Source organism: Lampris incognitus, chromosome 17, assembly GCF_029633865.1.
Source record: "Lampris incognitus isolate fLamInc1 chromosome 17, fLamInc1.hap2, whole genome shotgun sequence".
Taxonomy (NCBI): Eukaryota; Metazoa; Chordata; class Actinopteri; order Lampriformes; family Lampridae; genus Lampris; species Lampris incognitus.
Window position 1 is genome coordinate 34,235,206 of NC_079227.1, and position 25,836 is coordinate 34,261,041.

General features: G+C 46.1%; 1 protein-coding gene across 2 annotated transcripts; it reads left to right on the forward strand.

The window, feature by feature from the left end:
- Nucleotides 1-73: 73 nt before the first annotated feature.
- Nucleotides 74-24,844, forward strand: lipf (lipase, gastric). Of its 2 annotated transcripts, none has more exons than XM_056297154.1 (11): nucleotides 74-94; nucleotides 2,796-2,983; nucleotides 8,230-8,344; nucleotides 15,207-15,405; nucleotides 16,385-16,494; nucleotides 18,052-18,188; nucleotides 18,606-18,752; nucleotides 19,200-19,271; nucleotides 19,440-19,511; nucleotides 22,600-22,710; nucleotides 23,004-24,844. In XM_056297154.1, the coding sequence occupies exons 2-11, from the start codon at nucleotides 2,801-2,803 to the stop codon at nucleotides 23,124-23,126; spliced, it is 1,269 nt and encodes a 422-aa protein (XP_056153129.1). In that variant the 5' UTR covers nucleotides 74-94; nucleotides 2,796-2,800; the 3' UTR covers nucleotides 23,127-24,844. The 2 variants fall into 2 exon arrangements, with proteins under 2 accessions (XP_056153129.1, XP_056153130.1); XM_056297155.1 differs by lacking the exon at nucleotides 74-94 and adding an exon at nucleotides 947-1,014.
- Nucleotides 24,845-25,836: the final 992 nt, after the last annotated feature.

The following is a 25,836-nucleotide window of genomic DNA, read 5'->3' on the forward strand; positions in this document are numbered from 1 at the left end:
CAATCAGCGAAGGCGAGTCCCGCGTTAAGAGCCTCCCCTTCCTCTTCCGCCGCTCAGACGACAGACGGAGCGGCACCGGGACGGTCCAGGACTGGTGAGTACCGGCCAGACCCGTCCTCGGTAAACCACCATCGATTCTAAACCGGTACCGGTCAGAGACGGATCATTGTCGTTTTCTTTTCATAATAAGCAGAGTCTCTTAAGACGGTTTTGTAACAGGAAAACCACTCAATCAGTATCACTCGAGCATCGGTTTCACTGCTCCCCTGCATTACTGAGCCTGCATCAAGATACGTTACAGTGCAACGCAAAACAGAGGTAAAGAGAGAACCCCCCCCCCACATTCTCCCTTGTTAAAAGGGGGGTCGTCGTGGTTGAGACTTGTTTAAAGATGGAGTTTGTGGTTGTCTTGTACCTGGAATGAGACGGGGACGATTTGAGCTGGCTCCCACTTTGCAAAGGGGTGCAAAGTGCAGGGAACCATGGGGGGGGGGGGGGGTATGTGTTGCATGGACAAAACACAGACAATGGTCTAAAAGCATCACACGTTTACGTTTCCTTATTATGGCTTCTAAAATGTAGGTTAGTCCAAACTTTGCTCCATCACTATACACGTTCTCGGACAGCTTCTATTATTTTAGCCTAATAAAGGCTATGGGGAAGTAATAATTTGGTTTTAGTTACATCACACGCTGACCATGGTGAAGGTAAGAACTGATAACAAGAGGACGTCTTTCTTTCTCTTTCTCTTTCTTTCTTTTGTCTCTGTCTCTCTGCATGTCTCCCTTAAACACCATGTTTCTCTCTCTCTCCCTTACACACACACTCTTTCTCTCTCTGTCTTTCTTTCTTTCTTTCTGCCCCACTCCTCCTTTCTTCCTCTCCTCCCTGGTCTTTCCATTGTTTGCAGTACTGTGGTGGATTGTTCCTGTTGTCAGTGATCCCTCTCCCCTGTGCATTCATAATTCAGGCCGTTCAGCTGTGTCAGTGAAGACATCCCTGAGTAAAAATCCAGTCAGTTTGACTAATTTTCTTGCAAGCAAAGACAGAAGGGACAAATGACGATTTGTCCCACCGCCTCAAATCAAATCAACGTATATTTGGGAAATGCAAAGTAACAGTACAGCGTAGTAGCAGCAGTATGTTGGCCTGATTTAGTGTATGTCAGTGTGAATGTCTAGTTTTTAGGAAGCTTATGATGGAAAGAATCAGAGTAATCATTTTGCACCCCCCAAATGTGTTAACTTCCTGTTACTGAAGCAAGTGCAATACCCCTTTTCTCCGTTTATCTTGGGACTACATGTTGCAAGTCATTGGGCATTAGTAATAACCAATCTGTCCTGCAACCTGTACATTTATCTAGAGAAGGTTATACATTAACTTCCGTTTTATCAAATGTAAACAGTGGCGATGTAGCATCGATCATATGTTGAAAGTAATCTCTGGTTTCACAGAATACATGTCGGTCAGCTGGTAGATTCCGTTTGACCTGATTAAGTAACGGTACATTTCCAGATAATTGGCCACAGTACAGCTGTACAGGTTCGCACAGAGATTAGCGTGATTGTTGATTTGTACGTTGGCGATAAACGTCGTCTTTGTCCATAAATCGTCTCATTAAGCCCGGTCCACAGACAGCGGGCCTCATTCATCAACCGTCGGTACGTACAAATGCGTTCGTACACACCCACGGGATTGTTTAGCCCTGAGGTTTCTCTGAGAGACCAGTGCAGAATCTGGTAACCCAGAATTTAGACACCGATTGGCTAACACTGATGTCTCTGCAAGAGCTAGAAAAATACACGTTAGGGGGAAGGAATTACATATAACCATCAGGCTTTGCTCCCGACTGTCAGACAACCTGTTTTGTTTTTATTTAAAATTTTCTCCCCAATTGTACCAGTCCAACTACCCCACTCTTCCAAGCCGCCCCGGTCGCTGCTCCACCCCCTCTGCCGATCCGGGGAGGGCTGCCGACTACCACGTGCCTCCTCCCATACATGTGGAGTCGCCAGCCGCTTCTTTTCACCTGACAGTGAGGTGTTTCACCAGGGGGACGTAGCACGTGGGAGGATCACGCTATTCCCCCTCCACCCCGAACAGGCGCCAGCGACCGACCAGAGGAGGCGCTACTGCAGCGACCGGGACACACACCCACATCCGGCTTCCCACCCGCAGACACGGCCAATTGTGTCTGTAGGGACGCCCGACCAAACCGGAGGTAACACCGGGATTCGAACCGGTGATCCTCATGTTGGTAGGCAACGGGATAGACCGCTTCGCTACCGGGACGCCCCGACTGTCAGACAATCTTGAGGGCTGAGTGTGTAACGGCAAATTTGTACGTGCGTACGAACGATTGCTGAACGAGGCCTCATGTCGTTCAGTCAGGAGTAGGCACTTCTACTTGTTGCAAAACCAAAAGACAGGAAGTGTCAGTCAGTCATGAGGGTAAACGATGCTCCATTTGCAGTGTGATAGTCATGATGATGTGTCACATAGTAAATTAAGGAGTTACACCGTGGTAAGGTTTATTTATACTTTTATTCGTCGTCTTCTTTTGTGGCAGTGGCCTTTGATGGGGTTAGTTAGCAGCTGTTAAGTTACAATTTGGCTGTATTCTCTGTATGACCCTGACAACAGTTTGTGTCTGTGTGTATATAACAGAGAGATAGTGTCAGTTACACACACATACACACATACAGTACCTAAATTGTAGTTATCACAAATCAGTAAATGTATTTATTGATTGAATGTGTTCATTAATTGATTAAAATTCCATGCGCTGTGTTTAGATCAGATGATGCTGTGTGCGAGGCTGTGTGTGTTGGCCCTGGCTGGGCTGGTCCACGGTGGGCCGTACGACAGAAGCTCCTCCGCTCAGTGGGACCTGCACGACAGGCGTCCCTTCGTTCGTGCAGGTCAGGATAAACGTGCCTCCGATCAACAGCTTCACCTGGACCCTGAGGTCAACATGAACATTGTAAGTGGGATACACACACACACACACACACACACACACACACACACACAGACACATGAATATTTGAAGTGGGATGGATGTGCCCACATACACATGAATATTTACTGAATGAGGATCGATTTCAGTGAACAAAGAAGGGAAAAAGTGAAGGATCTTGTCTTAGGAAAGGGGAAGCAATCCTCGTGTTGCCTCCGGCTTGGTCGGGCGTCCCTACAGACACAATTGGCCGTGTCTGCGGGTCGGAAGCCGGATGTGGGTCCTGGTCACTGCACTAGTGCTTCCTCTGGTTGGTCGGGGTGCCTGTTCGGGGGGGGTGGGGAGTGGGGGGAGTAGTGTGACCCTCCCACGCGCTACGTCCCCCTGGCGAAACTCCTCACTGTCAGCTGAAAAGAAGCGGCTGGCGACTCCACATGTATCCGGAGGAGGCGTGTGGTAGTCTGCAGCCCTCCCCGGATCGGCAGAGGGGAAGCAGCGACCGAACGGCTCGGGAGAGTGGGGTAATTGGCCGAGCACAATTGGGGAGAAAAGGGGAGAAGAAGAAAAAAACCCTAAATAAATCGCCAACGCCATCTTGTGATCCTTATCACTCTGGGTGGTTAGACGACAGATTGCCCATTATCTCACCAGGCTTCTCCGCGTCTCACTCCTGATCCACCGAGTTTGCACCGACTCCTCACAGGGATGACTTCTTGTGACTGATGGGCAGTATTGTTCGCTTTATCACGGCTTAAAATGTGTAATTTGTATAAGGTGCGAGGAACAAAATCATGGTTGTGTGTCATAGTTTGAGGTGAATTTGCTGATTTCTTTGGATACCGGTAGTATGGATGAGTAAGATATCAGCCAACAGGTAGTGGACTCGGCAGCAGTCCAAACTGTGTTTGGATGTTCCCTGGCTGCAGCATGTTCTGGTGTGGGGAAACCAACCATGCTGGTGCAAACTCCCATCTGCCCCTACTGCCCAATTACATGATGACATGGATATGTCTTAGAGATAACCTTTTATATATATATATATATATATATATATATATATATATATATAAAAGTGAATGAATAGGGCCTGTCTATCCTAAGAAATAAGTGTGTCTTCCCCAACGAGGTCGTCAGTGGGACAAAATACCACATGGAAGTGAAAATGAGCTCGCTGACTCAGAGAGGAACCGACTTTATTCATACTCGGAACAAACAGAAACACTGACTGTCACACGGCGACTGCTTGTGTTTATGGTCAAAGTGTTGGTGGGAATGTGTTGTCTTCTCTTTAAATCTGGAAGGTGCAAAGTATCCTGTGTATGGATGTGTGCTGGGCCCCGTGAACCATCCGAGAGGCAAACGGAGCAAAGCAAACGCTCCGGACTACTGCTGAATCCCGTTAAGATCACTGTGTTTCCACTGCTAAGCGTTTCAAACTCTTTAGACAACGAGGGCAGAAAAATATGCAAGAGGCAACACAGTTCACACACGCAATACCTCACAACCAAAATGCAAACCAGATTGGTCAGCAGCAGGGAAACAGCATGTGGTTTGCATGGGGTCTATGAGCAGGTGGTTAGTGTGCATGTTGTATTACATGTTACACTTCCGCTTCCGGTGTGGGAAGATGGCGGCCTGAATTCATGTTTGCGGCGGCCTCACCCAGTACCGTCCACGTCTGCGTCTAAGTTTGTGTCTTCCTTTGATGGCTGGGGGAGCCTGGTCTGTTGCATCCTGTGGGCCCAGGGACCACGGCCCTGCCTGGAGCTGCGCCCGAAGAGGAAACACCGAGGGCGGTCTGACAGGATGCGGAAGTGGGGCAGGCTAAGCTAATTGCCAGCCCATGGAGACCGGCAGTTGCGACAGTCATCCTGGCTGGCGTTGGTTCTCTTGGACAGTGATTTTTTTTTTTGTGGTTTGATATGTGTGTTCTTGTAGTTTTTGGATGTGTGTTTTTGTCTCTGTGTTGCACTGCTGTGGGCTGGGGGGAAACGACATTTGTACACTAAAACAAATAAATAAAAAATAATAAATAAATAAAACTAGCGAATTGAATATTAAATAATAGTTCAAATGGAATTAGAAGTAAAATTTTTATTGAATTAATTAAAAATTAAAAAATTAATAATGATAAATAAATTAAATAATAAATGAAAATAAAAAACAAAATGAATCCAGAAATAAATAAATGTTCCTGATTCCTGATCCCTGATATGGTTTTCCTGCTTAGCACTTCCCTGAACACGAAGCCAAACTCCAACAAGAACCTGAAGGTTCACCAGGTCCCAGACTGAACTGCCAACACAAGCAACAGTAGTAAAGTCTACTTTGTGTGTGTGTGGGTGTGTGCACATGTGTGCATGTGTTAGAAACTTCTGCTTCTTCCACCCATGCCGATCCTTAACCCCATGCCTCATGTGAACTTTAACCCAGTGTTAAAGGTCCCGTGCTACTGAGCATGTGGCTGGTTACATGCCGTGGGTGTTAATGATCCACATGTAGTCAATTTGAATCCTGTCCCCTTTCAGCAGTCACCTTAATCAGTTGAAACAGGTATCAAGTACTCGATAATATGTTTACTTTGTTGACCTCCATTATTGCTTTACGAAACTGTTGGAACAAGTGTTTTTTTACTGCAAAAGCTGGAAAAAGATTTTAACGTTACTTGACGTAAAGCATTAACTCTTGAGCAAGACACTAAACCCTCAGCGTCAGTGATTTTATGCCATCTATGGAACAGACAGAGGACCAAGTTTTGAATTGACGATATAATCAGGCATCAGGAACACTTTGTCATTTCACTTCATGCACTTGCGTACATGAAATGAAATGAAATGCCGTTTCCCCCATCCCACAGCAGTGCAACACAAAGACAAAAACGCATCCAGAAACTACAAGAACACACATACCCAAACTAACACATATACTAAACAAAACAAAAATTCGCTGTCCAAGGGAACGAACGGCAGCCAGGATGAATGTCACAATAGCTGGTCTGCATGGGCTAGCAGTTAGCCTAGTCCACCCCGGTTCTGTGTCCTGTCAGACCGCCCTCAGCATAGCCTCCTCGGGTTCAGCTCCAGGCAGGGGCCGTGGTCCCTGGGCCCACTGGACGAAGCAGACCAAGCTCTCCCAGCCAGACACCCTCGACACACCTCCCCGCACTCCTCACTCCTCAAAACACCACAGTCAACACCATGTGACCATCGCCAGACCGCCCTCGGTGTTATCGGAGTTGCCAGTCAGCATGGGCTAGCAGTTAGCTTAGCCTGCCCTGCTCTCCCAGCCGATCCAGCGCCAGCTTTCCCGACCATCAAACGAAGACAAAACTTAGGTGCAGACGTGGACAAAGACACTGCATGGACGGTACTGGGTGAGGCCACCGCAAATGTGAACTTGTGCCGCCATCTTCTGACACTGGCACTGGGTGAGGCTGCTGCAAACATGAATTCGCGCGGGCATCTTCCCACACCGGAAGCGGATGTGGATGATAAAGCAGATGTGGACAGAGACATTGAATGCAGGGATGGGCAACATGATCCAGAAAGGGCCTGTGTGGGTCCAGGTCTTTGTTCCAACCATACAGTAGTTAGACACCTGATTCTGTTAGTCAACCAATAGTCTTTGTTCCAGCCAAGCAGTTACATGCCTAAGTCCACAAATCAAGGTCCTTAGCAAAGACTATTTGTTGCTATTGATTGGTTATTGGTTGCTATTGATTGCTACAGTAACTGTTTGGGTGGAACAAAGACCTGCACCCACACTGGCCCTTCTGGATCATGTTGCCAATCCCTTGACTTTAGAGCATTCATGAGGGAAACAAAAACACATGAAGGTTGCACATTTAAAGCTACAATAAGTAACTTTGGCAAATGTAACACATATACTATACTTTGGCGAATCGAGGAAGGGAGTAAGATTTTGAAAGTACACAACCAAAGGTCCCCATAACCCCTTCCTCCAAACCAGCTTCATGCGTGTCCGTGAGTTTACCTGTCATAACTCCTGTTGCTGTCCATAATCTACGCATGTAAAACATTTCTTTTTCAGTACATCTCTTAGTTACACCGATGTTATTACTGTGGAGCATGTTTGTACTTATAGATTAAGTACTTCTAAATATAAAAATTGCTATTTCCAATGCACTTGCACTTTACTCTTTCCATCTGTACCCGAGACCCATCGTAACACCATGAAGAGAATATAACATATTGCAGTTTATAATCTCTGCTTGTAAAAATTCCTTGATCTTGTGAAGTATTATTTTATGTATAGGTGAAGTTTTTATTCAGATAGAGATCACATTTTCTCGAGCACTGGCACCTTGCATGACCACTTCTGCCCAAGCTCTGTAATAGTGCCATGAAGAGAGTATAATGTATTGCTTCTTCTGGATCACCACCTTGCCGTGGTGGAGAAGCTTGCATGTACCAATGATCCCAAGAGCTATGCCATCTGGAGCTTGGCTCCTGGTAGGGTCACCCAAGGGGGCGGTTCCAGACGAAGTGCAATCTAACAAAGACCTCAACGGCGGAACTGGTGGAAGATGTCTCCAGGTCATAATGGCAGTGAAGGTGGATGAAGGCTGCAACAGAGGGTGGTCCCCAATTGTCTCGGTTCTCCATGCCATTGGACTCTGGCCACCTCCTGCCAAGGACTGTGTGGTTGCTGCAGGCACATCAGCCACTCCACATAAAAAGCTGTTATGCACAGGCGTCCTCCCATTATGTGGCTCCAGGGTTGGCCTCTACGCCCATCTGAAAGACCCAGAGGGACCCAAAGGGAGGACAGTCATATTCGACCCCAAGTGACCGCCGATGATGATGTATTGTAGTTTATAATATATACATCTAAACTTACCCAGACTAGATGTCCTCTCTATGGGACATATTTCTCTCTCTCTCATTATCAGCCGCTTCTCCGGGGGTAGGGTTGCGGTGGCAGCAAGCTAAGTAGGGCACTCCAGACGTCCCTGTCCCCAGCAACGCCCTCCACCTCCTCCTGGGGGATCCCAAGGCGTTCCCAGGCCAGAATGGACATGGAGTCCCTCCAGCAAGTTCTGGAGGGACACATTCACATTCTCATTAGGTGAAACCTGTAGATTAGCAGGAAATGAAAAACAAACTCCCACCATAGCACAGTCACTGGAAGAATTTGCTGTTCTGTATCAGAAAATGATCAATTATTAGTGATGACATTTAGTCCATGATCTGTTAGCAGAATTTGACAACATTGTGTGTGTGTGTGTGTGTGTGTCTTTTGTTTTATAGTCGGAGATCATCCGTCGATGGGGTTACCCAGCAGAGGAACACAACGTGGTGACAGAGGACGGCTACATCCTGTCTGTGAACAGGATCCCACACGGAGTCAAACTCACCACTGCAGGTGGGAAGAGCACAGACGCTCTTTGGGTTTGTGTGTTTGTGTGTGTGTTATGTTAGCTAAGTAAACTGCTCATGTAAATGTTCTGTAGTGCCTGGGCAACCGGGTAGCGTAGCGGTCTATTCCATTGCCTGCCAACACGGGGATCGCTGGATCGAATCCCCGTCCCTACGGACACAATTGGTCGTGTATGTGGGTGGGGAGCCAGATGTGGGTATGTGTCCCGGTTGCTGCACTAGTGCCTCCTCTGGTCAGCTCTGTTCGGGGGGGAATAGCGTGATCCTCCCACGCGCTACATCCCCCTGGCGAAACTCCTCACTGTCAGGTGAAAAGAAGCTGCTGGTGACTCCACATGAGGCATATGGTAGTCTGCAGCCCTCCCCAGATCGGCAGAGGGGGTGGAGCAGCGACCGTGATGGCTCGGAAGATTGGGGTAATTGGCCAAGTACAATTGGGGAGTACAAGGGAGAAAAAATCCACACCAAAAAAAAATAAAGGTCTGTAGTGCCATAGTGGACACTTAACTTGCGTCAGCACAGCAGCAGTTCTCATAGAAGTCCAACAGGCTGGCTGAGGTCCCAGTCAGTACTGGGCCTCAAACCCAGCATATGTGACCTCAAGTTGGCATCACAAATAGTGTATATACCCTGGTATACAAGAGTATACCCTTTGTATTGGAGTAAACTCAATTACAATAATATATATGCTTTACATTGGAGTACATACCGTCATACACAAGTATGTTTATACCCTTTAGACAGGACTATATTCTCTAGTATGAAGGTACATAAACTTTAGACAGGACTATATTCTCTAGTATGAAGGTACATAAACTTTAGACAGGACTATATTCTCTAGTATGAAGGTACATAAACTTTAGACAGGAGTATATTCTCTAGTATGAAGGTACATAAACTTTAGACAGGAGTATATTCTCTAGTATGAAGGTACATAAACTTTAGACAGGAGTATATTCTCTAGTATGAAGGTACCTATACTTTAGACAGGAGTATATTCTCTCGTATGAAGGTACATAAACTTTAGACAGGAGTATATTCTCTCGTATTAAGGTACCTATACTTTAGACAGGAGTATATTCTCTAGTATGAAGGTACATAACTTTAGACAGGAGTATATTCTCTAGTATGAAGGTACATAAACTTTAGACAGGAGTATATTCTCTAGTATGAAGGTACATAAACTTTAGACAGGAGTATATTCTCTAGTATGAAGGTACCTATACTTTAGACAGGAGTATATTCTCTAGTATGAAGGTACCTATACTTTAGACAGGAGTATATTCTCTAGTATGAAGGTACATAAACTTTAGACAGGAGTATATTCTCTAGTATGAAGGTACATAAACTTTAGACAGGAGTATATTCTCTAGTATGAAGGTACCTATACTTTAGACAGGTATCTATCCTTGAGTAAAGATATTAGGTCGGCGAGAGGAGAAAAGGGGAGAAATGAAAAGTGAAACTGAGATCTTGCCCAACATGAATCTTTTATAAGGAGACGAGAGGGAGGGAGAGACACCGAAGCCGTCGGTGGAAAAATCAGAATACTGTAATCAGATACAGTACAGCCCACTGCTCTTCCCCCCCCCCTCTCTCTCTCACTCTCTCTCTCTGTCGCCCTCTCTCTCTCCCTCTTTCTGTCTCTTTCTCTCTGTTGCTCTCTCTCTCTCTTTCTTTATCTCTCTCTCCCTGTGTCTGTCACTCTCTTGCCCTCTCTGTCGCTCTCTCTGTCGTTTTTTATCTCTCTCTCTCTCTTTCGCTCTCTCTCCCTCTCTTTTTCTCTCTGTAGCTCTCTCTCTCGGTCTCTCGCTCTCTCTCTCGCTCTCTCTGTCGCTCTCTCTCGCTGTCTCTTTTTCTCTCAATTCAATTCAATTCAAAGGGCTTTATTGGCATGAAAGTTTTACAACAATGTTGCCAAAGCATCAAGATACAGTGTGGACAGTACACAATAACGCTAATAATGAACATCAACGCAACATTGTAACGATCAATAAAGAAACAATAACACAGCCATAACAGTAGAGAAACAGAAGTAGATCAGAAGGTGGAGCTTGGGTTGTGAGGAGACTACAGCTGTCATGTGTTGTGCTGCTTGTCTCTCAGGCTGTGACATGACCTGACATATCTCGCTGCATCTATGCTGCTGACACTGTTTTCCCCAAGTACATGTTGCATTTTGGTCTGGTCAGAGAGTGTGTCCAAGTCATTTTGGTCTGGTCAGAGAGTGTGTCCAAGTCATTTTGGTCTGGTCAGAGTGTGTCCAAGTCATTTTGGTCTGGTCAGAGAGTGTGTCCAAGTCATTTTGGTCTGGTCAGAGAGTGTCCAAGTCATTTTGGTCTGGTCAGAGAGTGTGTCCAAGTCATTTTGGTCTGGTCAGAGAGTGTGTCCAAGTCATTTTGGTCTGGTCAGAGAGTGTGTCCAAGTCATTTTGGTCTGGTCAGAGTGTCCAAGTGATTTTGGTCTGGTCAGAGAGTGTGTCCGAGTCATTTTGGTCTGGTCAGAGAGTGTGTCCAAGTCATTTTGGTCTGGTCAGAGAGTGTGTCCAAGTCATTTTGGTCTGGTCAGAGAGTGTGTCCAAGTCATTTTGGTCTGGTCAGAGAGTGTGTCCGAGTCATTTTGGTCTGGTCAGAGAGTGTGTCCAAGTCATTTTGGTCTGGTCAGAGAGTGTCCAAGTCATTTTGGTCTGGTCAGAGAGTGTGTCCAAGTCATTTTGGTCTGGTCAGAGAGTGTCCAAGTGATTTTGGTCTGGTCAGAGTGTGTCCAAGTGATTTTGGTCTGGTCAGAGAGTGTCCAAGTCATTTTGGTCTGGTCAGAGAGTGTGTCTAAGTCATTTTGGTCTGGTCAGAGAGTGTCCAAGTGATTTTGGTCTGGTCAGAGAGTGTCCAAGTCATTTTGGTCTGGTCAGAGAGTGTCCAAGTCATTTTGGTCTGGTCAGAGAGTGTGTCCAAGTCATTTTGGTCTGGTCAGAGAGTGTCCAAGTCTTGGAATTTACATTTAATTTTTGTGAAGAATTTTGTTCTTATATCCTTGTATGTGCTACATTGTAGCAGGAAATGTTGCGCGGTCTCCACCTGTCTCTCTGGACAGAGCTGACACAGCCTGTCTTCTCTTGGCAGCCAGGTCTGCCTGTGTCGGCCAGTCTCTTTGGCCAAGCTGTGACCACTGAGTCTCGCTCTCTCTCTTTCTCTCCGTTTCTCTCACTGTCTCTCTCTTTCTCTGTTGCTCTCTCTCGTCTCCATCTGTCTTTGTCCTTCACCTGATGTTCGTCACCCTACCTAACATTGAGACACACTCTTTCTCCAGGCAGAAAGGCCTCAAACCAAAATGTCAGATAGCCAGGGGCTTGGCCATGTGTGTGTCACACCATTATTACATTTGTATAGATTTCTTTTACCCGTGTCTTCCTTGCTCTGTTTCTCTCTTAACTTTCCCACTTTTCTCTCTCTCTCAAAAAAAAAAAGGCAGCATGGTGGCCCAGTGGTTAGCACTGATGCCTTACAGCGAGAAGGTCCTGGGTTCGAAACCCCGGGCCATCCCAGGACCTTTCTGTGTGGAGTTTGCATATTCTCCCCGTGTCTGCAGTGGGTTTCCGCCGGGTGCTCCGGTTTCCTCCCACCATCAAAAAGACATGTAGGTTAGGGTCAACACTCCTGTCTGTGCCCCTGAGCAAGGCAGTGGAAAGAAGAAGTGGAGTTGGTCCCCGGGTGCTGCAGCTGCCCACTGCTCCTGTACAATAGGACGGGTTAAATGCGGAAGACACTTTCAGTGTAACCTGCGCAATGCCAAGATCGAGTGGCTTTCTTACAGAGTGATCCCATTTCCAGAGGTGAGCCAGGGCTGCTCGGACTCCCTTCAGCGAGACTCGGTGCGTTTTAGAGGGAGATCACGTATCATAATAATATATTACGAATTTCGTATACATCCGTGATTGTCACTCAGTAAAGCGTCGTGAAAAGTCATCACGAAAGGTGAATCGCCAAGGGTCCCTAAGAGACTCGGACGTCATTCTTCACCTCGTCTACAGTCGTCCTCACAGCCGCTGGTCCTCATTATCGATTCGTTGTGATATCGGCGATCAGTGGCTAGAAAGGGCGGCAACAGTGGTGCGGTGGTGAGTGCGGTCGCCTCACAGCAAGAAGGTCCTGGGTTCGAGCCCCAGGGGTAGTCCAACCTTGGGGGTCGTCCTGGGTCGTCCTCTGTGTGGAGTTTACATGTTCTCCCCGTGTCCAAAGACATGTAGGTCAGGTGACTTGGCCGTACTAAATTGTCCCTAGGTGTGTGTGTGTGTGTGTGTGTGTGTGTGTGTGTGTGTGTGTGTGTGTGTGTATGTGTGTGCGCCCTGTGATGGACTGGCGGCCTGGCCAGGGTGTCTGCCCGCCCGCCGCCCAATGACCGCTGGGATCCAGGGAGGGCTGCAGACTACCACATGCCTCCTCTGACACACGTGGCGTCGCCAGCCGCTTCTTTTCACCTGACAGTGAGGAGTTTCACCAGGGGGACGTAGCACGTGGGAGGTTCACCCTATTCCCCCCAGTCCCCCCCCCCCGAACAGGCGCCACGACTGACCAGAGGAGGCGCTAGTGCAGCAACCAGTACACATACCCACATCCGGCTTCCCACCCGCAGACATGGCCAACTGTGTCTGTAGGGACGCCCCATCAAACCGGAGGTAACACGGGGATTCGATCCCCCCGTTGGTTGGCAACAGAATAGACCGCCACACCACCCAGACGCCCCCAGAATCTTATTCTACCGTTCTACCATCGCCGTGCACCAGAACACAAACGGGTTGAGATGTGTGAAGTCAAGAAGGTCGATCAGCGGTTCTGCAGAATGAAGTGGATTCTGAGCGATGCGCCCCAGCCGGAGGCCCGGAGCAGCGTGGCGCCTGCGGGGTTCAACCCTCCTGGTAAAGATGAGGGGGCTTTCATCCCGCCAGTACGGCACACCGTTTCCAATTACGCTTCAGCGCTGAGAAACTTTTTACCTCGCCAGTCTGAACTCTGTCTGACTGTCTGACTGTAGAATGACTCTGCCCCCATTTCCACCTCTCTCTCTCTCTCTCTCTCTCTCTCTCTCTCTCTCTCTCTCTCTCTCTCTCTCTTGTCTTTCATGTTACTCTGTGCTTTTTTTATTCACCGTTTTTTTTTGATCACCACCTATAAATAAGTAAACGAATGTCCCACTGGTTCTCTAACACGCGCAGCAAGGGAAGCGTGGGGTTATTAGTTTTGTTTTTTTTTTAAATTCTCAACCTAGTCTTCTCTTTGAATATTCTCTCCATCCCTCCACCTCCTTCTGTTTCTACGTCCCACTTTATCCTCCCCCCTCCCTCTCTCTCTCATCATCTCTTCTGTTCCTCCTCTCGTCCCCTGCCTCGTTAACGCTCAGCCCGCGAGTCAGGGCGGTAATTCATTCGTCTGCACCCTCCGTGACCCTGTCCTCTGATTGGCTGATCAGCAGCAGCTTAGCCTGGTGTGGACACCAGCGGTGCATTAGCAATGAGGTGGGCCAGTGGGGACGCGCCGTCTGCTTTCATGTCGTCCCCTGATAGGCCGAATCAGAGCAGGGGGCGGTGCCTACGGGGAGACGGGGTTTCCAAACCGAGTCTCACAACATGCACGCACACACACACACACACACACATGCTCTCAGCAACAAAGCGGGATCATTAATAAGTAAAAGTGTGACTCTGAAAGCTGAGGGTTGGTGTTGTGTTGTGTTGTGTTGTGTTGTGTTGTGTTGTGTTGTGCAGCACATCTCTCTCCTGGGTCACATGTTAACATCAAATGAGATGATGGAACTACTTCCACCGCAAAATGCTGTTCTGTCACTTATGCAGGCGGCCCTCTATGAAGCTTAAGCACTGAACAGACCCCGGGTCACCTGATGATGTGAGGAACGGATGCCGTGACCGTCGTGAATTAACTGGCTACAACAAACGTTTTCAAGTTTAACCTTCAAATATTCAACCTAAAATTCATATTCCGTTTCTTCGTGTCGTGGATGAGTCCGTCCCTAGGAGCGCAACACTTTTGTCTGCGGATGTTGTCCGCAGTTACACGAACGTTGTCTGCTGAAACGTCTCTTTTCTTACATCGTCCTTGACTTTTGGGCTACCGAGCCTCTTCCGAGCTGGAGCGGCGGTTTCTTTTCTGTTTTAGGGTTGTTGGATCATTTTGAGATGAAACTCACACATGTTGCTTATTCCTCATCATGTGGAGAGCAGTGGCGTCCACCTGCCCCTGCCTGACCTTGTCAATCTGGGGTGAAGCCGGATGGCTGAGAATGGAAGCAGTGAGATAACGCGGACAATAGCGCCATCTACCGGCCAAATGATGCACAGTGCATGGGGTCCTTAGGTTGCTCATTTTGTAGATGTATCAGAATTCATTACCCCCTCACCTCAAACCAGCACGTTCTTCATATAAGATTGATCACTTATAACTATTTAGGTGGTCCAGTGGTTAGTGCTGTCACCTCACAGCAAGAAGGTCCTGGGTTCGAACCAGGTCACTAATCACCATCCCAGGTCGTCTTCTGTGTGGCGTTTGCATGTTCCCCCCATGTCTGCGGTGGGTTTTCTTCGGATCCCATAAGGATGCCATGGATCCCATGGATCCTATGGATCCCATGAGAGCTCAGCAGCCACGCTGACTGTCTAACGGGTTAAGCAGGGCCGTAGCGTAGGATGGGACCTTCATGCAATAGTTCATTTCCTCCAAAAGCCGCAGAGCAGACACAGTTATCAGTCAACATTATCATTTGTTAGGTGTCTGGATATACTTTCCCGATGTGTGGATGTTGTCCACTGGTCACTAATCACCTGACTGATCGTCCTGCAGGTCCTAAGCCGGTGGTCTTCCTCCAGCACGGCCTCCTGGCTGCAGGCAGCAACTGGATAACCAACCCGCCCAACAGCAGCCTCGGCTATGTGCTGGCTGATGCCGGGTACGACGTGTGGCTGGGGAACAGCAGAGGAAACACCTGGTCCAGGAGGCACGCCTCACTCAAACCCGACTCCGCCGACTTCTGGGAGTTTAGGTGGGTTATCATCCTGCCGCGTTCGCCCTTTTCAGTGGCTGCACGGCCTCTCCACACAGACACACCGGCTCACATCCCGCCTCTGCCGTTGGACGTAGGATCAGCTCCAGAGTTAGGGGTGTATGAGGTCTTTCTCTACCCAGTTGTATCCGGCCAGTTACCCCACTCTTCCGAGCCGTCCTGGTTGCTTGCTCCACCCCCCCACCCCCTCTGCTGATCCGGGGAGGGCTGCGGCCTACCGCATGCCTCCTCTGATACATGTGGGGACGTAGCGCATGGGAGGATCACGCTCTTCTCCCCACTCCCCCGAACAGGCACCCCAACCGACCAGAGGAGGCGCTAGTGCTGCGACCAGGACACATACCCACATCCGGCGTCCCGCCCGCAGACATGGCCAATTGTGTCTGTAGGGACGCCCGACCAAGCCGGCGGTAACACGGGGACTCGAACCGGCGAGCCCTGGAGTTATTGAGTTGAGTTTGAGTTTTAGTTGCTGCCGCATTGAGTTTAGTTGCAGCCGCATCCAGTCTCTCTCTTCTAAATTCCTAATAGTTTTTTGGGGTCTTCTGATCGTGCGACTTATTTTGTGTGCAACATCGAGGCGAAAAATAATGTTGAGTTACACACTGGCTCATTTCATGACTAATTAAATGACCAGTATGCATGCGACACATCACTAATTGTGCACACACGACCTATACATGTGTACTAGCTCAACATGGTATTTCAATGCGTGTTATCGTTGTAATACTTTCTCTCCACACCTCCTCTTCTCTCTCCTCTCCCTCTTTCTCTCTCTCCCTCGCTCCTCTCTCTCCCCCCCTCTCTCGCTCTCTTTCTCTTCACCCCTTCCTTCCCTCTCCCGTCTCTCCCTCTCTGTCTCTCCCTCCCCGCCCTCTCCCTCTCCCTCTCTTCTCTTCTCCGCTTCCTTCTCTCTCCCTCTCTCTCCCTCTCTTGGTCCCTGTGTGTGTGTGTGTAGTTTTGATGAGATGGCCCAGAAGGATCTGCCAGCAGTAGTTGACTACATCCTGAAGACGACAGGCCAGGAGCAGATCTTCTACATGGGACACTCCCAGGGCACCACTATCGGTACACATGAACTGTGTGTGGTTTACATGATCTCAGCCCTGTGGGCTACGGCAGGCTGGACAGTCATCCATGGAGAGCATACATGTGCAATGCCACAGGGCCGAAGCTGTGACTGATGACACCCCCAGAAAATGCCAAGGCTAATTAGCTGTGCTGCCAATCTTCCTCTCCCTCCCTTTTTCTTATCCTCTCTCTCTCTCTCTCTCTCTCTCTCTCTCTCTCTCTCTCTCTCTCTCTCTCTCTCGCTTTCACTCCCTCTGCTTTTTCTGTTCCCTCCCTCCCTCTCCCCCTCTGTCCCCCTCCCTCTCTGTCTCTCTTTCACTCCCCCCTTTCCCCCCTCTCTCTTTCCCTTTGTCCCTCTCTCTGTTTCCCTCCCTCCCTCCCTCTTTCCCTTCCTCTCTCTCCTCCCTCTCTCTCTTTCCCGTCCTCTCTCCCTCTCTCCCTCTCTCTTTCCATCCCTCCCTCTCTCTTTCCCTCCCCCCTCTCTCCCGCCCTCTCTGTCTCTCTTTCACTCCCTCCTTCTCTCTCTTCCCCCTCTTTCCCTCCCTCTCTCTCTCTTTCCCTCCCCCCTCTCTCCCGCCCTCTCTGTCTCTCTTTCACTCTCTCCCTCTCTCTCTTCCCCCTCTTTCCCTCCCTCTCTCTCTCTTTCCCTCTTTCCCTCCCTCCCTCTCTCTTTCCTTCCCTGCCTCTCTCTCCCCCCTCTCTCTCACCCCCCTCTCTCTTTCTCTCTTTCCCTCCCTTCTCTCTCTCTCTCCCTCCCTCCCTCCCCCTCTCTCTTTCCCTTCTTCTCTCTTTCACTCCCTCCCTCTCTCTTCCCTCCTCCCTCTCTCCCTCTCTCTCTCAAATTCAAATTCAAAAGTGCTTTGTTGGCACGAAAAATAGGCACTTGTATTGCCAAAGCAGTCGTTACAAACGGAACAAAACATCACAACATGTACCCAACATGTACTTATACACAGACACATACAAGGAATCACAACATGTACCCAACATGTACTTATACACAGACACATAGAAGGAATCACAACATGTACCCAACATATACTTATACACAGACACATACAAGGAATCAGAACATGTACCCAACATGTACTTATACACAGACACATACAAGGAATCACAACATGTACCCAACATGTGCTTATACACAGACACATACAAGGAATTACAACATGTACCCAACATGTACTTATACACAGACACATACAAGGAATCACAACATGTACCCAACATGTACTTATACACAGACACATCCAAGGAATCAGAACATATACAGGTGCAGTATACACACAGATTGGTAATTAGTTACCACTAGTACTTATTAATGATTTATTATTTAACTATTTTTATTGTTTTTATCATCTTTATTAATTGTATTTTATTTTATAGTCTCTTATATTTTATATTTTATTTTATACTTTATATTCTCTTATATTTTATATAAGATGATATATATCTTATATTTTATATTTATATTTTATTTTATTTCATATTTTATATTCTCTCTCTCTCTCTCTCTCTCTCTCTCTCTCTCTCTCTCTCTCACTCTCTCACCAGCCTTCGTTGCGTTCTCCACCATGCCAGAGCTGGCCAGTAAGATCAAGCTGTTCATTGGTCTGGCTCCTGTTGCCACCGTGGCCTTCACCAACAGTCCCATGACCAAACTATCTGTCTTGCCTGACATTTTGATATGGGTAAGACCTGTGTCACTAAATATCTAATCAACCGTCCCATATCAACGTCTCCATTTACCTATGTTCTAAAGCTAGCAAACCAGCTAACTCACTAGCCCACTCACTAGCCAACATTCTCATTGAATGGAGTTTACAGCTGATTGATTGATTTATTGATTAGATGATCAGTTTAGTAATTGGATAGTTAATTGATTTAGTGACTGATTAATTAATTGGGCGGCACGGTGGCCCAGTGGTTAGTGTGGTCGCCTCACAGCAAGAAGGTCCTGGGTTCGAGCCCCAGGGTAGTCCAACCTTGGGGGTTGTCCCGGGTTGTCCTCTGTGTGGAGTTTGCTCCAGCATCCCCACGACCCTGAGAACAGGATAAGCGGTTTGGATAATGGATGAATGACTGATTAGTTGTTCTCTCTCCTCCAGGACCTGTTTGGCAGGAAGGACTTCTTTCCTCAGAGCTACATGATCAAATGGTTTGCGGAGCACTTCTGCAGTAAGGAGCTGCTGGACCATCTCTGTGGAAACATCTTCTTCGTCCTCTGTGGCTTCGATGAGAAAAACCTCAACATGGTGGGCACCTAGAATGTAAACGTATGCCTCTTGAGCTGGCAGGTCAAAATGGACCCCGTTTAAAGCAATAGGAATTAATTCCTATTCCCATATCTTCTTTATAACCTTTTCTATTTTTGGTGTTTGTCAGTTGAATTCCAATAGACAAGATGCATAGAGAGCTGAATCAATCTGGTCATGCCTCCATATCCGCCTAACATGTGAGCACAGACCACCCTGTATGGTCTTTGAATGTAATACAATGTTAATATAAAAACTTTATTTTCCTTTTTCAAAAACATTGCATTGCAAATGTGAAGGGTTGTGACAAATGCCCATACTCTAGATGCAAATATGAACAACTGAAATGTTCGCTCACTCTCAAATCACTACTATTGCTCCATAACATTTTCAAATTAACCACAGAAATGGGTTTTGTTTTTCGGCTGTGTATTGTTTTGCTCACAGACTCGGACTCCTGTCTACACCACACACTGTCCTGCTGGTACCTCAGTACAGAACATGATTCACTGGGCTCAGGTAACACACACACATACACACACAAACACACCACAATGCTACACACTATTTCCTGTAGATACATTCAGTAAATGGAAAGTTTTCTTATTCCTTATACACAACCATAATCCAGTGCTCTGTCTGTAGTATTTTAATGGAGGTTGTTGAGTTGAACTGTTGTCCCCCCAGGCAGTACATAGTGGCAAACTGATGGCCTACGACTATGGCTCTGCTGCTGGCAACATGGCCCACTATAACCAGGTAACACCCAGCATTTGAGCAGTACCATACAATACCATACCATACCAGTACCATACAATACCATACAATTCAATACCCTGCTTTCCCATACTATACTATACGGTACCTATGGTACTGTACAACACAATATAATGCCACACAATACCATACCATACCAAACCATGCCATAACATACCATACCATACAATACTATGCCATGCCATGCCATGCCATACCCTGACATGCCAAACCCTGACATACCATAACATAATATACCATGCCATACCATACCATACCATGCCATAGCATACCATACCATTCCATTCCTTAACATACCATAACATAACATAACATACATGCCATACCATACCATGCCATAACATACATGACATACTATACCATGCCATGCCATAGCATACCATACCATTCCATTCCATTCCTTAACATACCATAACATAACATACATACATGCCATGCCATAACATACCATACCATGCCATAACATACCATACCATACCATACCATACATAACATACCATTCCATACCATGCCATGCCATGCCATATACCATAACATACCATACCATTCCGTACCATACCATACATAACATACTATTGTGGTGATACACAGTTGAGGGTAGATTCACCAGGGGCTGCTGCTCCTTTAAGGCAGACGTTCAGAGTGCTGACGTAGGCACTGCTTAGAGTTTCCGGGGTGGAGCTATGTTTGCAGCAGCCTAGCGGTTAGCTGGTTGCGATGAGAGATTGTGCTGTGTCGGTGTCATTTTTTGTGGCGAGTAAAACGGAATTGACTCGACTCGACCTCTCCGTCTCCTCATTCCTGCACTACCACACTATACCATGCCATGCCATACATAACATACCATGCCATAAAATACAATACATCTTTATGAATACCTATGGAGCAATTAATTCAAGGTCATTTAAGGTGCTACAGACAATCCAGAGGTAAAAACAAAACACCCAAGAGAGGCACCTGTCCAAAGTGCAAGTTCCCATACGTGGTGTCTACCATAAGTTGTATAGCAGATGTGGTTATGCTGTAGTCCTATTGACCAGTCTTTTAGCCTAAGGTACAAATGAGGTTCTACACTTACTTGTTGACTATTTGGGAAAGAGCAGACGATGACCAAAGGGGAGCAGTTGAAATGGGGTGGGGTAGGGCGTCAGGTCTGTCCTCAAGGATGCTGTAGGGCTTCTTCCTGGCCTGCTGCTCATAAAATGAAGTTAGGATTCTCAGAGTGGCTCAGGTGGTCTTGGAGCAGACATTTGTGATGCCCTCCAGGCAGTTTATGTTCTTAACCGAGGGGAATGTGAACCAGCAAATGAAAAAGAACCATAGAGCGCTCTCAGTGAAAACTGTAAAATGGTTGAAGTGGGAATTTGTGAGCACTAAATGAGGTAATGTTGCCGCTGGTGTGCAAATCTATGGGGAACCAGCTAATTAGCACTCTTACCTGCTGACTATAACCAGTTTACTATCTAGCCACTGGCACTGTTTACAATGTGCTACGGCACACAAGGGCAAATATTGTGTAATTTAAGGCAAGACAAGTTTGTTTGTATAGCACCTTATCATCGCAGAGGTCATTCAAAGTGCTTTACAGGCAAAAGATAAAAAGCATTATAAAAGCATAAAATAAGATAAATAAAAGTACAGACAAATTTTATAAAAGTACAGACAAGTTTAAAACTGAGTAAAACTGATTGATTAAAAGTAACAACAGTCGGAGCAGAATATATAAAAATAGCAAAATATACAAAACACACTTACACACACACACACCAAGAATTTAGCCATAGGCTGTTTTAAAAAGTAAGGTTTTCAACCTGTTTTTAAATGTGTCCAGTTGGGGGCCTCTCTCAGGTCCTCAGGCAGGGCGTTCCACCTACTTGGGGGGTAAATACAAAATGCAGCTTCCCCTGCTCTAGCGCGAAAAGACCACTGCCATTGGACCTGAGAGTTCTTGCTGGTTTGTATTTAATTAGCATGTCTTTTATATAGCGTGGTGCAGGGCCATTTAGCGCTTTCTATACAAGTAACAGAATTTTAAAATCGATTCTAGTTTTGACAGGGAGCCAAAGCAGAGATCTAAGAACAGGTGTAATGTGTTCATACTTTTTAGCTCTGGTGAGAACACGCGCTGCCGCTTTTTGAATTAACTGTAGTTGGCGCACAACGGACTTTGGGAGGCCGGTGAATAGACCATTGCAGTAGTCTAGTCTACTTGTTATAAACGCATGGATTAATTTCTCACAGTCTGATTTTGATAGAAAGCCCCTTAGTTTTAAGATGTTTTTAAGATGGCAGAAGGCTGATCTTGTGAGATGATTGATGTGACTCTTAAAATTCATATCGCTGTATGATTGCACTGAGATTTCCTGCATCACTTTTACATGCCAAGGAGAGAACTGAGATGGGCTGCAATTCTCTGTCTCTGAGTCTTTGCACCAAAAATAAGTATTTCTGTCTTGTCTTTGTTCAGTTGTAGAAACTTCTCTGATATCCACAGATTAATATCATCAATATACTGAGTTAGGGAATGTATGGGATCTAGGTCATCAGGCAGTAGGGATATGTACAGTTGTGAATCATCTGCATAATTATTGTAATTCACTTTGTGTTTCTGTATGACATGTGCGAGTGGGAGCATGTAGAGATTGAACAGCAGTGGTGCAAGAATCGAACCTTGGGGTACCCCACACATTATACCCACTTTGTCTGAGGAAAAGTCGCCAGTAGACACAAAGAACTGCCTGCCCTGTAGGTATGTTCTCAACCAGTTGAGAACCGGGCCAGAGAGGCAACTATTGTATAGCTAAATTATGACTTCTTAAGAAGTTCCTCCTGTGTTGAATAAATAGGTCAAGAATTTTTATTGTTGCATTTCACAATTATTCTCATCTGCCCCTCCTCCTCTTGCTTACCAAACTCTCTCTCCCTCCCTTTCTCTCCTTGCCCTCTCCCTTTGCCCCCTCTCCTGCCCTTTGAGCCTCTCTCCTCTAACTTCCTTCTCTTCTTTCCTTCCTCTCCTCTCTTTGCGCTTTCTTGTCATTCCCCTCCTCCCTCCATGTGTTTCACATCCCAGTCCACTCCTCCCCTGTATAACGTAAAGGACATGAAGGTTCCTACGGCTCTGTTTTCTGGGGGCCAGGATACGTTGGCGGACCCGAAGGATGTAGCCATCCTCCTCACCCAGGTTAGTCCTGTAAAAACGTTCCCATATGCAGAAAGACTGATTCACTGGTCTGTTGGACCCCTGGCAGTTTTCAAGTCTGCAAAGGTTAAAGCCACAGCAACCGACATTAGATGGGAAAATATGAAATGAAGTAATGGACAGTTTGGGCAAGAAATAAGAGCCAAGCGAAACATTATGAATGGTTTTTTTTAGCATTTACATTTATTTGCTGCTATCATCCATCTGTCTGCACTCTTACCTGTCTGTCTCTCTGTGCTCTTTGGTTGTGTGTATGTCCTCCTGTCTGTGTTCAGGTATCCAACCTGGTCTTCCATAAGCACGTTGAGCACTGGGAACATCTGGACTTCATCTGGGGTCTGGACGCCCCTCAAGAGATGTTTCCAGACGTACTGAAACTACTGGAGAAACACCGCTAGAATGTTTTATCTGTTGTGTGTGTGTGTGTGTGTGTGTGTGTGTGTGTGTGTGTACGTGGTTTTAAAAAATGAGTGAAAACAGAAGGATGAAAAGAGTGGGAAATACTGCTTTTACATGGTTTTAATTGTGTGTGTGTGTGTGTGTGTGTGTGTGTGTGTGTGTGTGTGTGTGTGAGGGTGGGTGTACAGGTGTAATGAATAACTTTTATTTCTGTCTGGAAGGAACAATAACCACATGATGATTCCTCACTAGTGAGTGTAGTGAGGAAACGGCACTGATACCGATTTTATTTGTTTTAAGGAATCATGTTTCTTTTGTTGTTGTTTTTTTGTTACCAGTGTGTTCTGGAAACTTGAATGACATCCATCTTGACGCTTCAAAGATTCCACTTGGCCGGGTCCACCCTGGTCTAACCCGGGCCAGCTAGCCATTTGGCTAGTCAGCTGGTTTGTCTGCAATATGCACTTTGTCCTCTCATGGTCACAGTGGTACTGTTTTGCCTTTTGAGTGCCTTAAAATGGCTAACATAAGATACACTGTTTTATTTTCTAGTCCTGCTTTACTTGACTATAGCTGGCTAGTCAATGAAGGCACAAACCAAATCATCACCAATTCATAAGAGGTGCCCAAGGGCAGGGACACAACTGTTTAACATACTCCTCCATTTGTTTTAAGAGCTCCATGGAACATCCCCGTTCAGTCTGCTATGTGTACGCCTTTCCTGTCAAACGCAGGTTTGGCTGAACGGGATGTTCATGTTCAGTCTGCTGTGTGTACACCTTTCCTGTCAAATGCAGGTTTGGGTGAATGGGTTGTTCACGTTGAAACGTGTTTGGTCCTTGTGGCCACCTTAATCGGTCAAAGGGCAGATCATTGTTACAACAAGCTCCATGCCTTGGATCCAAAACGAGTTTCCAAAGATCTACCTAAGAGATAGAAACATAATATTTCTCGTGTTTTATGTTGTTTTCCACAGATGGGAAAATGTGGATTCACCCACAGTCTTTTACAAATTAAAAACTTTTTACATGTTAATGTTTTAATGGCAAGTGCGAGACTTTTTTTTTTCCAGTGGGAATGAAAAGATCAAGAAACTCATTTGTGATGTCTTCTGAAAAACCCTACGGTCATAGACAAATGAAATCCAAACTTTAATCAATAAATCTTTAGCTAGTTTGACTTTTATGAACATACATTATCACTTTATATCAGTATCATTAGGTGTGAGCGCTACAGATATAATGTTCGTTTATTTTTTCCCCTCCTTGTTAAAATGGCGTTATGAAGCTGGATCAGTATTGAATCAAGTTAAAACATCTTTCCTGGGTGAGGATTTGGTTTCCTACGTAAGGATTCCTGTGTCAGTAAAACAACGTGGACTGTGTACTACTCTATGTCTGTGCCTTTTACAAATTGCGGAAAAAAATGAACCTTTTTCTGTCATGATTTGATCTTAATGTTTTCCTTACTATGTATAATGACATATGCTAATGTGATTAAGGTCCACTGTGTTGTGTAGAGGGATGGACTACATTGTGATGGTGGACGTACGGGGCAGGAAGCAGGAGGGTAGGGCACAGTGATGTGGAGAGCACAGTGAGTGTATTCATGCGTGTTCCTAATACTAGCTGCTAGCTCCTATCCTGATCTTAATAAGAATAAACTGTTTACAGCATTTGATCATGTCACTGATTCTTTATGCATCAATAAACTGAGCATCCTAGCTTGCTACAGAATCGGAGGGAGGTGTGTTACCAGGTCTGTTTGCTAGCCGCATACACCCTGCTTTCAGGTTTGTGTTTCTGAAAATCATGCCTATAGGTAAATATGTACTTCACATTTACCCATTCAAAAAGGCCTTACCCAAGTGGTGGTTTGTGATTTTATTGTTATTTGTATTATCCAGTCAAATTTCAGGTGCATTTAATACCTGAGGTGGATTTTGCTCACTTTGCTGTGACATGTTACAGTGTGACATGATTGCATGCATGCATGCATGCATATATATATATATATCAAAGTTGTTAAATGGCAGAACAAGCTTGTTTCATGCTCAGTGCATCATCAGCTGCCTACATGGTTACAGTAAACATCCTTATTTATACCGGTTGCCTACGTTCTATGTGCGGTGTTCAGTTACAGGCTAGGGGTATGGGCCAATCCACGATTGGTACATTTGAACTGTCCAATGGGGATAGAGTAGGGTACGTTTAAACAAAAATACAGTAGCTAGAGAAAATCAATGGCATAAAGACTAAGTATGGATACATGAACAAAATGTTACTTACACAATTAAATGGGCATACATACAGTATATATAAAAAAATACTTGACTAACTGGATTATATATATATATATCAAGTAGATTCTTTAAGAGACAGTACAAGCCTGTTTCACGCCATAAGCAATCGTCAGCTATCAATAAAGCTACTTTATTGACAGCTGATGATTGCTTATGGCATGACATTTCACAACACGGTGCAGGTCCTATGGTCATCTTTGAGGGAATTGCGGACAGATAGTATTTTCGAGAACACTGTCATTAAAGAAGCTGCAGTACCATAGATCCGGTGACAATTTGGGTTGGATGATTGCTTCTTCCAGGACAATGATCTGAAGCACACTGCCGCTGCAGCTTGCATAGCATTGGAGGGACTACTGCCTGACTTCAATCCTATCAAGCTTGTTTGGGCACACGAGGAAAGACTT

Coding starts and splice junctions, on each gene's coding strand:
- lipf (XM_056297154.1), top strand. CDS start 2,801: ATGATGCTGTGTGCGAGGCTGTGTGTGTTGGCCCTGGCTGGGCTGGTC. Junction 18,189..18,605: donor TGCCTGACATTTTGATATGG/GTAAGACCTGTG, acceptor TCTCTCCTCCAG/GACCTGTTTGGCAGGAAGGA. Junction 19,512..22,599: donor ACATGGCCCACTATAACCAG/GTAACACCCAGC, acceptor TTCACATCCCAG/TCCACTCCTCCCCTGTATAA.